Source organism: Gopherus flavomarginatus, chromosome 1, assembly GCF_025201925.1.
Source record: "Gopherus flavomarginatus isolate rGopFla2 chromosome 1, rGopFla2.mat.asm, whole genome shotgun sequence".
NCBI classification, from domain to species: domain Eukaryota; kingdom Metazoa; phylum Chordata; order Testudines; family Testudinidae; genus Gopherus; species Gopherus flavomarginatus.
In genome coordinates this window covers 18,337,048-18,349,766 of record NC_066617.1, presented here as the reverse complement: position 1 = coordinate 18,349,766, position 12,719 = coordinate 18,337,048, and the positions used below count along the sequence as shown (strand labels likewise).

The 12,719-nt window shown below is 45.2% G+C and overlaps 2 protein-coding genes across 8 annotated transcripts in view; one reads left to right on the top strand and one right to left on the bottom strand.

Moving 5' to 3' along the window:
* Positions 1–728: 728 nt before the first annotated feature.
* Positions 729–11,574, bottom strand: MEIG1 (meiosis/spermiogenesis associated 1). 4 transcript variants are annotated; one of them, XM_050937043.1, is made up of 4 exons: positions 9,940–10,125; positions 3,479–3,650; positions 2,480–2,510; positions 729–962 (listed from the first exon to the last, which is right to left on the bottom strand). In XM_050937043.1, exons 2-4 carry the CDS (start codon positions 3,614–3,616, stop codon positions 874–876), a joined length of 258 nt encoding a protein of 85 aa, XP_050793000.1. In that variant the 5' UTR covers positions 3,617–3,650; positions 9,940–10,125; the 3' UTR covers positions 729–873. The 4 variants fall into 4 exon arrangements, with proteins under 4 accessions (XP_050793000.1, XP_050792998.1, XP_050792997.1 ...); XM_050937041.1 differs by lacking the exons at positions 2,480–2,510; positions 9,940–10,125 and adding an exon at positions 11,317–11,574; XM_050937040.1 differs by lacking the exon at positions 2,480–2,510.
* Positions 11,575–11,584: 10 nt separating this feature from the next.
* DCLRE1C (DNA cross-link repair 1C) overlaps positions 11,585–12,719 on the top strand; it is a 33,709-nt gene continuing 32,574 nt past the window's right edge. The window contains exon 1 of one of the 4 annotated variants that reach the window (XM_050936881.1): positions 11,585–11,755. In XM_050936881.1, coding sequence (XP_050792838.1) covers positions 11,604–11,755 — 152 coding nt within the window. In that variant the 5' untranslated portion in view covers positions 11,585–11,603. The remainder of the gene's footprint in view (positions 11,756–12,719) is intronic. The other 3 variants (XM_050936882.1, XM_050936880.1, XM_050936883.1) reach the window with 3 other exon arrangements.

The window sequence follows — 12,719 nt, the reverse complement described above, 5'->3', positions numbered from 1 at the left end:
AATATTAATCCATTTGCTCTTTAGCTGCTACCAATATAATCCCATCTCTTTCTATCACTAAAACCAGAATTATAATTGATGTACTTCCAGAAAGATATTAGATTTCACTTGACACCTTGCTGCCCAATATTCCCTTCATCCCACCATGTGTTTAACTCCTCATAATTCTCTTTAGTTTTTGCTGTCCAACATCCTGTATCATTGGCTAATTTTACCAATTCACTAAATACTTTGTCCTTTAAATCATTAATACTTACATTAAAAAAACCCCCACAGAGCCATGGGATATTTCACTATTCACTCCCCTTTGCTAAGAGAGAAAGATATTTATTATGACCGTTTCCCATCACTTAACTAGTTTTTAATCGATAGCATGGTTTTGGCCCCTACTCCCAGGTCATTCGATTTCCTTTAACAAATGATAATCCTGGGTCTGACATCAACTCCCTCATAATATTGTGGATGTCACTTAACTGTTTGCCTCCTTTTTCCCATCTGTAAACTGATGATAATAACAACATTTACCTATCTCCCAAGATTGTGGTTAGAATTAGTTAGCTACTGTCAGTAGAATACATTAAAGATGTAATGCGCTAAATAATAATTAGCACTTCTAAATATATGGACCTCAACCTCATCAAAAGCTCTGTGAAAATCTAGTGCTGAACATACATTATTACTCCTCCCTCAAAAAATGTTCAGCTCTATTTAAAACCAGGACAAATTAGTTCAGAAACCTTGTTTAATTCCTTACATTTTATAAACATCAAATAGATTAAAGCAACATACTTACAACAAACAAAAACAAAACAGTGTAGTTGGGATTAACAAAATTAATACACATAAACTTTCACTTTATGGACTTCTTTGTCTTCACATTCTCTTTGCTTGTTGTAATAATAGAAAGTATTGTCCCTTCTCTGAAGTTTCTTCACAAATCCTGTTTCTGGCCAACGATCCACCTGCAAACAGAATGAAAAGAATATACACATCTTCTGAACAGGCTGCCACTGAGAGGAAACATCCATGTAGAACACATCACAGGAGATGAGATATCTTTATATGGATTGTAGTTTGGTGAATAAATTGGTTTGTAGCTGATTGGAGTCTTTATGATTAAATCGCTTAACTCTAATAAAGATTAAAAAACATAAAACATCAGAAACTAGTTTCTAGTCAAAGTTCTGTATGGTATAAAAATGCATAAACAAACCAGCAACACTTCACTATGTCAGAAGAGAGCAAGAATGATCCAAAAGGGATGTGATGGAAGCCGTAGCACTTGAGTCATCTAAAACTGGACTGGACAAAGCTGTTAGAAAATATGGTGTAGAGAACAGGAAAAACCATTGTCTGGTGCAATGGAGAGTACTGGCGTTAACAGGTCTTTTCCTCTCTAAGGTCTATGACTCCCTTTGATTAGCCAATAGATGCCTTCCTTTTACTGTATAAATAAGAGTCAGTCATTCAAAAATCCAAATGACTGAAAGATTCCACTTTTTATGGAAGAATTATGTGCAAGTAAAAGGTTCTTCAGCACCTTTCTAACCATAAAAAATAGACACATCATTAGTTTTGTCATTATTTTCAAAGAAACAAATGAGCCATAAGTAAAATCAGGAAAGTTAGTATCAATGGACCCAATCCTACAAGGTGCTGAGCACCATCACCCATAGCCTTCAATTCAGTACTTTACAAGATATTTATTACATTGTAAAAAAATGCAGACATTCAATCCTTTTACTTAAAAAGCTTCTGGAAACTTCCATGGAATTAGGTAAGCACCTGCAGTATTTCCTATTGTCTTGAATCCTAAATATTAATTTCTCACTTCTGATCAGCAGGTATGGATGTCAGTAGGGATATCAAACCAGATTGCATTTGAATTCTATCTCATAAATAGCGGTTTTATTACTCAGCCTAATACTTAAATGTACAGATCTGCTGGCTCTTTGGATTACTTCTCTAAAGGGAAGTACCATAATATTCCTTGTATCTCCACTCATATCTTGTAGGCTCCATGATACAGCAAAAATGAGCCATATTTTAAAATGTGATCAGTTACAATATAACTGACGCTAATTTCACTGAAGTTTGACATAAACAGAGCTCCACGTAGTTTTTAAATTGGAAATTATTTTGTTGGGAGTGTCTCTCTGCCAATGGGATCACAGTTTATTTTGTGGCTTTTACCCTGTAACAGTCTTGACTTTTATCTTCTACAATTTATTAACTAGAGGATCCGACCATTCTCATTAAAAGATCTACATAGACATCTGTGTAAGCACTTATACTACACTCTTCACCACAGTATCTGAGCCCAATACAAAAGAACGAACTGCATCTTCCTTTACACCTCTATTTTTCAGTAGGTTATAATTCAGCCATGCATTTAAAAAAAATTTAGTTCAGCAGTCATTTTTCAAAGACCACTTTGCATGGTTACAATAATTTAAGTACGTAAAAAGCGGTAGCTTACCAATTTCAAAGGCTTGAGTGTGCATATTATCCTGAATTAAAACATGAAATTTGGTTAGAGATTGGACACTAATATAGTTTAATCTGTTAGTGGTATTTTGAAAATACTTCAAACAGTTGATTTTTAAATAATGGATGGTAGCAACAAGACATCAGTAGTACCAAAAGTTTTCTTTGATGAAAACTGTATGTTTCAAAATAATTACATAGTAGAGCTGAACAGATTTTTAAAAGGGATTTTGAGGAACTGCATGATTTAGGAGATTAATAATGAAATATAGAGCCTATCATCTATCGGTTTGTTAGTTTGAATCCAGAGCAGATTCATAGCTGTATGACATCTGGTGACTAACCAGTAGCTTAGATCATACACAATGACATTTTCAATGGGTACAAGATAGAGTTCTTGATGTTCTTAGTAGAGCAGTATCTGCATTAAACCACCTCCACCACACCTGGCTCAACTTTCTCGACTGTTGACGTTTTCAGCAGAAAGGCCAAGTACTGCATGTACAAGGAGTTTAATCCAGCTCCCACACAAATCAATGGTAAACCTGCCACTAATTTCAGGGATGCCCGATTGAGCCATGGATATTGAACACCTTCTCGTCCTTAAAAAGGGAGTGTCAGGGGGTGTGCCCATTGGCAGAGTAGTGTGTGGAAGCTGCCCATGAGCTGCCCATGCCATATTTTTCACCAGCATTCTTTTTTAATGAAAAAAAATCTCCATTATGTAATAAAAGCTCTGAAATGTTTAAACATGTAACTGATAAAGAGGTAGCACACTGCAGGCTTGCCAGAGTTTCAGTGTCAAGTAAAATAAATGTATTTGAAAATCAGTTATTCTGCACTTCTAAAACTACCTAAAGATCTAAAATTGAATTTGATTAAAAACAAAAGCAAATGAAAGGGAATATACTGTGTGCCTCCATTTTTATTTCACTATTTAATAGGGAATAGAGAATTATAATACATAGCCCCTGCATAGTTATAATCTTACCATATCAACTTGCTTCACTTGTTTATATTCAATTTCATCCCTGTATCCAGCTTGCTGAAATCTGTATAGATTCTCTATCTCATCTGACCATTTTTTGGCACGACTTATAGATTTTGGTTTGATGTCAGCGCTAGCCATGGCTCCAGGAACTCCACCAGATATTTTGCTGAAACTAGGTTTTAAAAATGATACATATAAAAACTGGCGCAAGCCATATTGTTGAAGTTCTACATAAAAACGGGTAGAACAAAATTGTTAAACATAGTAAACAAGTTATAGTTAGTCAAAAACAAACAAAAAAACCCACCACCTCAAAACCCCAAAGTAAAAACTAGCAAGTTAAAAATGTCCAGAATCACACTGAATACATGATGTTCTTTGGAGTAAATCCATATCACCTGTATTTCAGTTTCCAGATGTGTAAACTATTATAATGCCATTTTCCAGAGCATGCTCAAATTACTGATGACAGTGCTCTTTGGAATTCCATGGCTGAACTGATCCCAGAGCTAACGCCACTGAAGTCAACAGAGCTGCTCAAGTGATGAATTTGACCTAAGTTTCCAAATCTAGACCAATTTCAATATGTAACAGGAATCAGTTTTCTCTTCTAGTTCACCTCTTAATTTTATTGTATTAATTTTTTGAGTATTTCTTTGTGACATTGAGCCAGAAAGGGTTAAGCGACTAGCAAGCTAAATGATCCAAATTCAACCTTTAAAGACATATTAGAAAAGTATATAAATGGTAATTAAGGCCATTCCTTATAAATAGCTAACAAAGCCATGGTATATAGAGCTCTGAAATGTAGACTTGTATTGTTAGAGAATTAGAAGATACTGTTCTTATTTGTCTGTTTCCCTACAGCTTGTTAGATGTTAACAATGTAACCAGAAGGTTCCTGTCTGTTACTATATTTTACTGATTCAAAGATCAATGATTCAGAGGGAATATTAACATTTAGATGAAACTTGGGTGTAATAATATCATTGCCAATATTTTTCTTTGAAGTCTGTAGTAAACTGTATGTTTTAATGGATAATTACCTTATGCTGATTAATGTAACTAATTACCTGTGTATACATAGGAAACAGGAGAACCACAGTGCTTCACCCAAGGAATACCTGTTGTCAAGAGGCTATCAATAACCTGCCAGAGATCTATAAAAGAACTCTAGGGCTCTGATCCTGTTATTTCAGATCTGCTTAAGCTTCGTCTGGGGAAGTTTGAGTCACAAGACTGAGGTCTCCAGCTCTAGTCTGGATTACCCTGCTAATTCTCATGGGAGAATTTGAACAAACTCTATACATGAAGTGCTATTTGGACTATAACCTGATGAACCGATTCTGAAAAGAACTTTTTGCAACTCAGCAGCTCACCATCTCTACTGTGAAACTGACCTAAGAACTTTATTCATATCTGTATGTATAAAATCTTTTAACCACAATACTCTTTCTTTTTAAAATAAATTGTTTAGTTAATAATAATTGGCTGTAAGCATGTTTTGGGTAAGATCTGAAATATTCATTGACCTGATGGGTAACGTGTCCGATCCCTTGGGATTAGTAGAACTTTATATATATTGAACAAGATTTTCCTCATATTTGCTTGGCTGTCTGTGTGAGAGCCCAAGTCTGGATTGCTTTAAGGGAACTGTATTTTTGGCTTCTGGGTAACCAGTAAGGTATTGTAGAAGATGTTTTGTTGCTGGCTTGGTGAATCTAATTATTAGAATAACCACCAGTTTTGGTTATCATCTGTCCCATTCTTTGCAGTTTGCCCTGATTGAGTAATCTCAGTGTGGTCCCTCCAGGCACCAATGGTCGCAATCTTATTTTGCTAATAGAGAGCACTTTTCATTTATGCAGGAAGAAAAATACATCAGATGCTACAACATCTGCTGGATATCACTGGTCAATGGGCCAAATTCTTCTCACAATAACTTCGTGTCACCAAGCTGCATCTGCATAATTAGGAAGAGTTTGCTGTATTTCCAAGAACCTGTCTTCATTTAAGAAAGTTTCTAGACTTGATGCTGATGAGGATAAAAATTCTGTTGGGTCATGTGCTCCCATGGCTTATAGGCTGAAAAGAGTAGCAATTGACTACAAAACCTGCCTCAAAATCCTATACACAACTGAAACTCCTTATTCAGTATGTGGTTCAATTCAGAAGTCAGTCTCCTCAAACAACTACAGAAGAGACAATAGGAGTTATTGCTTGCATGGCAGCAGTTGTTTGGGAGTGGCTGAAAACCGCATTTGTATTTTACAGTGGATTCTTTGCACAGAAAGGCCATCAGCAAACAAGGAAAAGGGGCATAATCTCAGTTTGCATGAGGTTTCGTGAAGATCCGTACATAAGTACAGTAACTCCTCACTTAATGTCCTCCTGCTTAACGTTGTTTCAAAGTTACATCCCTGCTCCATTAGGGAACATACTCGTTTAAAGTTGTGCAATGCTCCCTTACAATGTTGTTTGGATGACTTTACAACGGAGCATTGCACAAGTTCCTCTTCTCCACCTCCTCCCTCCCAGCACTTCCCCCACCACCAAACAGCTGTTAGGTGGTGCTTAGGACTTTCTGGGAGGGAAGGAGGGAATCAGCGGGGAAGCTGGCTCCCCTTACCCCCCAGCAGGCAGGGCCACCTAGAATGCAGGAGCTTTAGGGCCTGCATCTCTAAAGCCCGTTTCGGAATGTGGCCCTCTAAGCATGGGCCAGAGGACCCAGGAGGAGCAAGGGCAGCCACACAGCCAGCGGCTGGAAAGAAGCGGCGCTTTGAAGGGGAAAGCGCCGCTTCTCTCCAGCCACTGGCTGTGCAGCTGTCCCTGCTCCTCCTGAGTCCTCCGGCTCATGGAGGAGCGAGTGGGAGCAGCCACACAGCCAGTGGCTGGAAAGAAGTGGTGCTTTCCCCTTCAAAGACGGCCGAAGAGAAGCAGCGCTTTGAAGGGGAAAGCGCTGCTTCTCTCCAACCACTGTCTGCGCAGCTGCCCCTGCTCCTCCTGAGTCCTCAGGCCCGTGCTTGCAGGGCCACATTCTGAAAGGGGCTTTAGAGCTGCAGGCCAGGGCCCCGGGGCTCCCTTAGCCCAGGGCCTTGCAGCCCCTAAAGCCCCTGCGTTCTGGGTGGCCCTGCGGGGAAGGGGCATCTCCCAGAATCGTGGCCATGGGGGCGGTGCCGTGCTGTGCAGAGCCATCTGCACACCCCCTGCACCAAACAGGAGCGGCCCCAGGTAAATGCTCTGCACCTCCTGCCTGCCCTAGCCCTGAGACTCCTCCCACACCCGCAACCTGAGTGCCCTCCCGCACCCTAACTCCCAGACCCTGAACCCCCAGCCCTGAGCCCCAGGGGTAAGACGGGGCACCTCCGCACCACAATACAGTACTGTACAGTATATAATGCCTTTTGTCTGCCCCGAAAAGATCTCCTTTGAACCTAACCCCCTCCATTTACAGGCCAATGGGAGCTGCCGGAAGTGGCGTGGGCCGAAGGACTTACTGGCCGCTGCTTCCAGCAGCCCCCATTGGCCTGCAGTGATGAACCGCGGCCAGTGGCAGCCGCAATCGGCCGGACCTGTGGACGGGGCAGGTAAACAAAGTGGCCCGGCGCACTCAGGGCTTTCCCTACATAAGCGGTGACTCCAGTTTGAGAAACACCGTCTTATGGGAAAATTGGATCTGTTTAACATCGTTTCACTTAAAGTTGCATTTTTCAGGAACATAACTACAACATTAAGTGAGGAGTTACTATATACAGATACCATGGCCCTTTTCTAAAGATGCTGCCATATACATGGTAGATCAGCACTCCACAATTATTAGCTCTCTTTAAATGCCAATTGTCAATAATTACAAAGAGTTTTTTCTCCTCACACTGTGGGATACCACAATACAAACTAACCTGCTCAGCTGAGTCTTTGAGCTATTTCTCCTTATTGCACGTTTTTATTACAAAGGGAAACATGACCCAGTGTGAATTAATAAGCGCTTTGGAATCCTTCTGGAAGAAAGATGTATAAATTGTAAGGTATAATATAGAACTGTTACACTGCTGACCAACTGAGCTTGGAGACAGACATACTGAAGCAATGCTAGCAAATGAAGTACAGTATAGGATTAGATCTTAATGAGGTATTAACACTAAAGATCTGTTATGACCACTTACATGTCACTAGGATTAACCATTTGTCTGCTGAATTATATACCAGGCTCATCTAGCAAATGCACTTGTCCAATGCAACGGACATACATGGCACCTTCTGACTATCTATTAATTCAAGCAAACTTTCCATAAAAGCTCCTGTGAAAACACAGGCAAAACATACACATAAAGGCCCAGACAATGGAAGTTTGGCGCCTAAATACCTTTGAGGCTCTGGGCCAAAGTGCCAAGTAGGTGCATGCAAGTAAAAAACAAACCTTACCATTTTCAAGCTGGTACGTCAAACCTTTTATCTAAGTTTAATAGGTAAATCATTTACACTGATGTGCAGTTGAGACAGCCCAGAGTGATCAGTCAAAAAGCTCAATTTGCCAACAGACACCACAGAGTTACCATTCGCATTACTCTTCTAATTTAGAAGGAAATCGCGCAATTTCACATCCCACTATGTGGTACTGGGAAATACTCTACGGTGATTGCCATTACAGAGACATTAATGAATAAATTCTGTAAGTGGTGGAATCCTGTATCTTCTTGGGTTATGTATAGTAGTCGAACACAAACATCCTAGAATAGGTGCGTGCACAACTTGAAGCAGATTACTACTCCCGATGTCTTGTGTTTTAAAAATGTTCTGACGGTTCCCACTTTCACCAAGACTGTTATGTAACCACACCTCTTCCCCTATTTCCGCCCCTGCTGTCTCATATATTTCCTTAAAATTCAGAAAGGAAAAGAAAAGGGCAAGTCTACTGTGGCACAGATCTGTGCCTAAAAGTCAGCACAGTTTGGAAACCAGCCTACCTATCCTATGAATCTTGTAAGTTTGTTTTATGTTTGAACATATTTATGGCAGTAATATCCAAAGTAGGAGTCAGGCAGTGATAAGTAGAAGTATCAGCAGACAAGTCAGACCATTTCAATTCAGTGGGGCTCTACTGGCAAAGGAGTTGCCAAGGGGTGAGAGAGAGACAAGACATAATCTACCCAGGATAGGACCCCACATTGTGTTTGACTCCATTATTAATTATATCAGGGGTCCCAAACGCAGTGCCAGCAGGTGCCATGGCGCCCGCCAGGGCGTCTAAGTGCGCCCACGTATTGGCCGGCGGACAAGCATCCACTGAAATGCAGCTGACAAGCTGCATCATCCAGAGGCGTCGCTGCCAAAATGCTGCCAATTTTCAGCGGCACTTTGACGGCGACGCCTCTGGAGGACACTGCTTGTTGGCGGCGTTTCGGCGGTGATGCCTATTGACGTTGCCACTTGGCAGAATTTTGGCAGATGCTCGTCCACCGCCACGGTCCTCCAGGGCTCATCATCTGGAGCTCACCAGATGAAAAAGGTTGGGGACCACTGAATTATATGAATTCTGGTAGTGCCTAAAGGTCCCAAATAGGGTTGAAGCCCTATTGTATTGGTCATTGTACACACACAGAAAATGATGGCTATTAGCCAAGATGCTCAGACATACAACCTCATACTCAGGGTGACCTTACACCTGTGACTGCCAGAAGTCATGAAGGGAAGGCAAGGGTGGATCTCTCCAAAACTGCCATATTTGATACACTTCCCCTGAAGCTCTGATAGTGGCCACTATCGGTGACAGGACAATGGGCTAGATGGGCCTTATCGATCTGACCCACTAAGGCGGTTCTTATGAGCCCTGCCCTGAAGAGCTTACAGTCTAAAAGAAAAGATGGACAAAGAGATATAGACTAACAACGACAAAAATACAAGGCAACAAAAATACAGTGCAATTCCTTCTCGTACCCTCCCCCCCGCATAACAACCCTTGTCCCTACCAACCCTCGCAGCCTTGCCAACCCCAAACATGCAAAATCCATGAGTCAGGCCCCACCCAAATCATGAGAGTTGCTTAAAAATCCCAAGATTTTAAAGAATTCTGATTGTTTTCTTATCATTTGCCTTCTGCAGCCCGAGCTGCTAGGAGGGACACGTGGATCATGTTTTAAAGCTTTTCTTAGAAACCACCAGCCCCCAAAATTATATTTTTAAATGAAAAAGGAGACTCTCCCCTAAACCCATAACCACAGGAACTGAAACTTTAAGGGAAAATCTCCCCTTAATCCCAGGCCTCCAGGAGCTGTGGCTTTAAGGAAAACCCCCCTCTCATCCCAGGACTCCAGGAGCTGGGGCTTTTTAAAGGAACCCCAAGCTGCTCCCCTGAGCCAGGGAGGGGGCGTTCAGCAGCACCCTGCTCCCCTCAGGGTTCCCCGGGCTGGGCGGGCGCCACCTGCCGTGAGGGTCGGGATAGGGGGCGCCGCGCGGCCACTCACCAACGCTCTCGCCGGGCCGCTCCCTCCCTCGGGACGGGCGCCGCCTCTTCGGGTCTTACGGCGGCGGTTGTGCGGGTGCCTAGCAACCGCCGGCGCTCGAGCCAGGCCGAGGGACGCCTTCCTGGAGACCCTGGCGGAGCCGGGGCCAACCGGCAGCGAACCCCGGGAGCGGGGCCCGGGCCACGAGCTGCGTCGTGGTTCGGAAGCGGAGTAAGGACTGTCTGTAACGGGTGCAGCTGAGCAGGTGCTGTCAGACCGGCGTGTTATTACACAGCTCAGGCGGCTGGGGACCATCCCCAGCGTGCTCCCAGCGCAAGCAGCCGGGGCTTTGCTAGGAGCTGAAATCGGAAGATCAGGCTTCTGCACAGAGCTTGCACGTGTGCGTCCCAAAGCACTGTAAATACACACCCGTTACTTGCCTTTTCAGCGGCGGAGCCGGAGGAAGAGAGATTATAACCATTTTCAAAGGGGGCAGTTCCGCTCTGAAGTGTTGCGTTGCTGAGATTTAGGTCTTGAATTGGGCAGGCAAAAGTTGTGCCGGTCACTTTTGAAAATGAGAGTAAGTGACTTGACCAAAGTTACACAATGAGCCAAAGGCAGAGTTGGGAAAAGACTGACTTCCCATCCCCCGCATTAATCTCCCCCTAACGGATATAAAATGAGATCTACCACCCTGGTGGTGACATCAGCATAAATAGCTAAAAGATTACTGCTTGGCAATAATTACATTTCCCCCCGGACTTTGAACAGGGCACTCAACATGCTGTGAACAGAGACAAAAGCCCAGATCCTCAAAGGTATTTAGGAGCCTAGGAGTTGGTCTGGGCCAAAGTATTAAAAACAATGTACAGCACTTTTGAGAATTCAATAGTTTGCCCCCACCTACAAAATAAACGACTGTCATAACAATAAATATTAATGGATATTGTTGGAGCAAAACAATTACTAATACAATTTATAATTAATTCAGTAATTGTGAATTATAAGTAACTACTCACAACCAATTCCTAATGGACTAATCATAATTATTCATGATAGCCATTTACAAACCAACAAACACTGTACTAAGGCAGGGAATGAAGTCCTAATGCAGTAATTATTCATACTCAATATTATTCAGCTACCAAGAATCATTATTTATGATGTAAAGTATCAGGCGGTAGCCGTGTTAGTGTGTATCCACAAAAACAACAAGGAGTCTGGTGGCACCTTGAAGACTAACATATTTATTTGGGCATAAAGCTTTCATAGGTAAAGAAAAACATTGTTTTTATTAATGATGTTTCCCTGTGTGGGGCTGCTTGCCACCCTCCCCGTCCCCGCCTTTCACTTCCCCCGGCCTCCCTGTAGATGCTAATAGTATCAGTTATTAATTACCTAACTTCCTTATTGATAAATCATTGGGCTCAGGAGTGAGCAGGCCTGGAGTACACGAGCATGCCCTTCTCCCCATGCTGCAGGGCAGCGGGGCCCTTCAGTGCTCAGGTTCACACGAACGGAGCAGTAGCTCCAAACCTCACAGCAAAAGCCGGAGTAGAAAAACTCGAGTCGTTTCTGTTACTGGCCCTTTAAGAAAAGGCCCCGCCCCTGCCCTTCACGTAGGCGGACGGGTTGCAAAGGCGGCTCTGTGATTGGTTCGGACCGCAGCCAACGGGGGAGGGGAGATGGTGGACGGACGGAGACCGAGCAGGAGAACACGCCTGCGCCATGAGCAGCTTCGGCGGCCGGATGCGGGAGTATCCGTGGCTGTCCATAGACCGCTTCGACCGGGAGAACCTGCGGGCCCGGGCCTACTTCCTGTCCCACTGCCACAAGGGTGAGAGCGCGAGAGGTGCCGCCGGCCCCGCGCGTCCCCCTTCCCTCCAGCGCGCGCCTGGCGCCGCCTGCCCCGCCCCGCCCCGCCTGCCCGGCGGCGCCGCTGCCCTCCCCCACCCCGCGCGGCTCCTGTCGTCCCGGAGACCCTGTCACCCTCCCCTCCCCCGGCTCTGAGCCGCGGCTTTTCCCTTCCGCTCCCGCTCCCACCCCGGAATCATTCCTCACCCCCCTGTGCGTCCCCCTCTTCAGTGCGGAGCTGTTCATCCTCACACCCCAAATCCCTCCTCCGCGCCCCCGCCGCTTCCGGTGGTTTCCCTGTGTGGGGCTGCTTGCCACCCTCCCCCCCCCCCGCCTTTCACTTCCCCCCCCGGCCTCCCTGTGTGGGGCTGCTTGCCACCCTCCCCCCCCCCCGCCGCCTCTCATTTCCCCCGGCCTCCCTGTGTGGGGCTGCTTGCCACCCTCCCCCCCTCGCCTTTCACTTCCCCCCCGGCCTCCCTGTGTGGGGCTGCTTGCCACCCTCCCCCCCCCCGCCGCCTTTCACTTCCCCCGGCCTCCCTGTGTGGGGCTGCTTGCCCCCTCCCTTCCCCCCGCCTTTCACTTCCCCAGGCCTCCCTGTGCGGGGCTGCTTGCCACCCTCCCCCCCCCCCGCCGCCTTTCACTTCCCCCCCGGCCTCCCTGTGTGGGGCTGCTTGCCCCCTCCCCTCCCCCCGCCTTTCACTTCCCCAGGCCTCCCTGTGCGGGGCTGCTTGCCACCCTCCCCCCCCCCCGCCGCCTTTCACTTCCCCCCCGGCCTCCCTGTGTGGGGCTGCTTGCTACCCTCCCCCCCGCCGCCTTTCACTTCCCCCGGCTTCCCTGTGTGGGGCTGCTTGCCACCCTCCCCTCCCCCCGCCTTTCACTTCCCCCGGCCTCCCTGTGTGGGGCTGCTTGCCACCCTCCCCCCCCCGCCGCCTTTCACTTCCCCCCCG

Coding starts and splice junctions, on each gene's coding strand:
- MEIG1 (XM_050937041.1), bottom strand. CDS start 3,616: ATGGCTAGCGCTGACATCAAACCAAAATCTATAAGTCGTGCCAAAAAA. Junction 963..3,478: donor AAGTGAAGCAAGTTGATATG/GTAAGATTATAA, acceptor TTCTGTTTGCAG/GTGGATCGTTGGCCAGAAAC.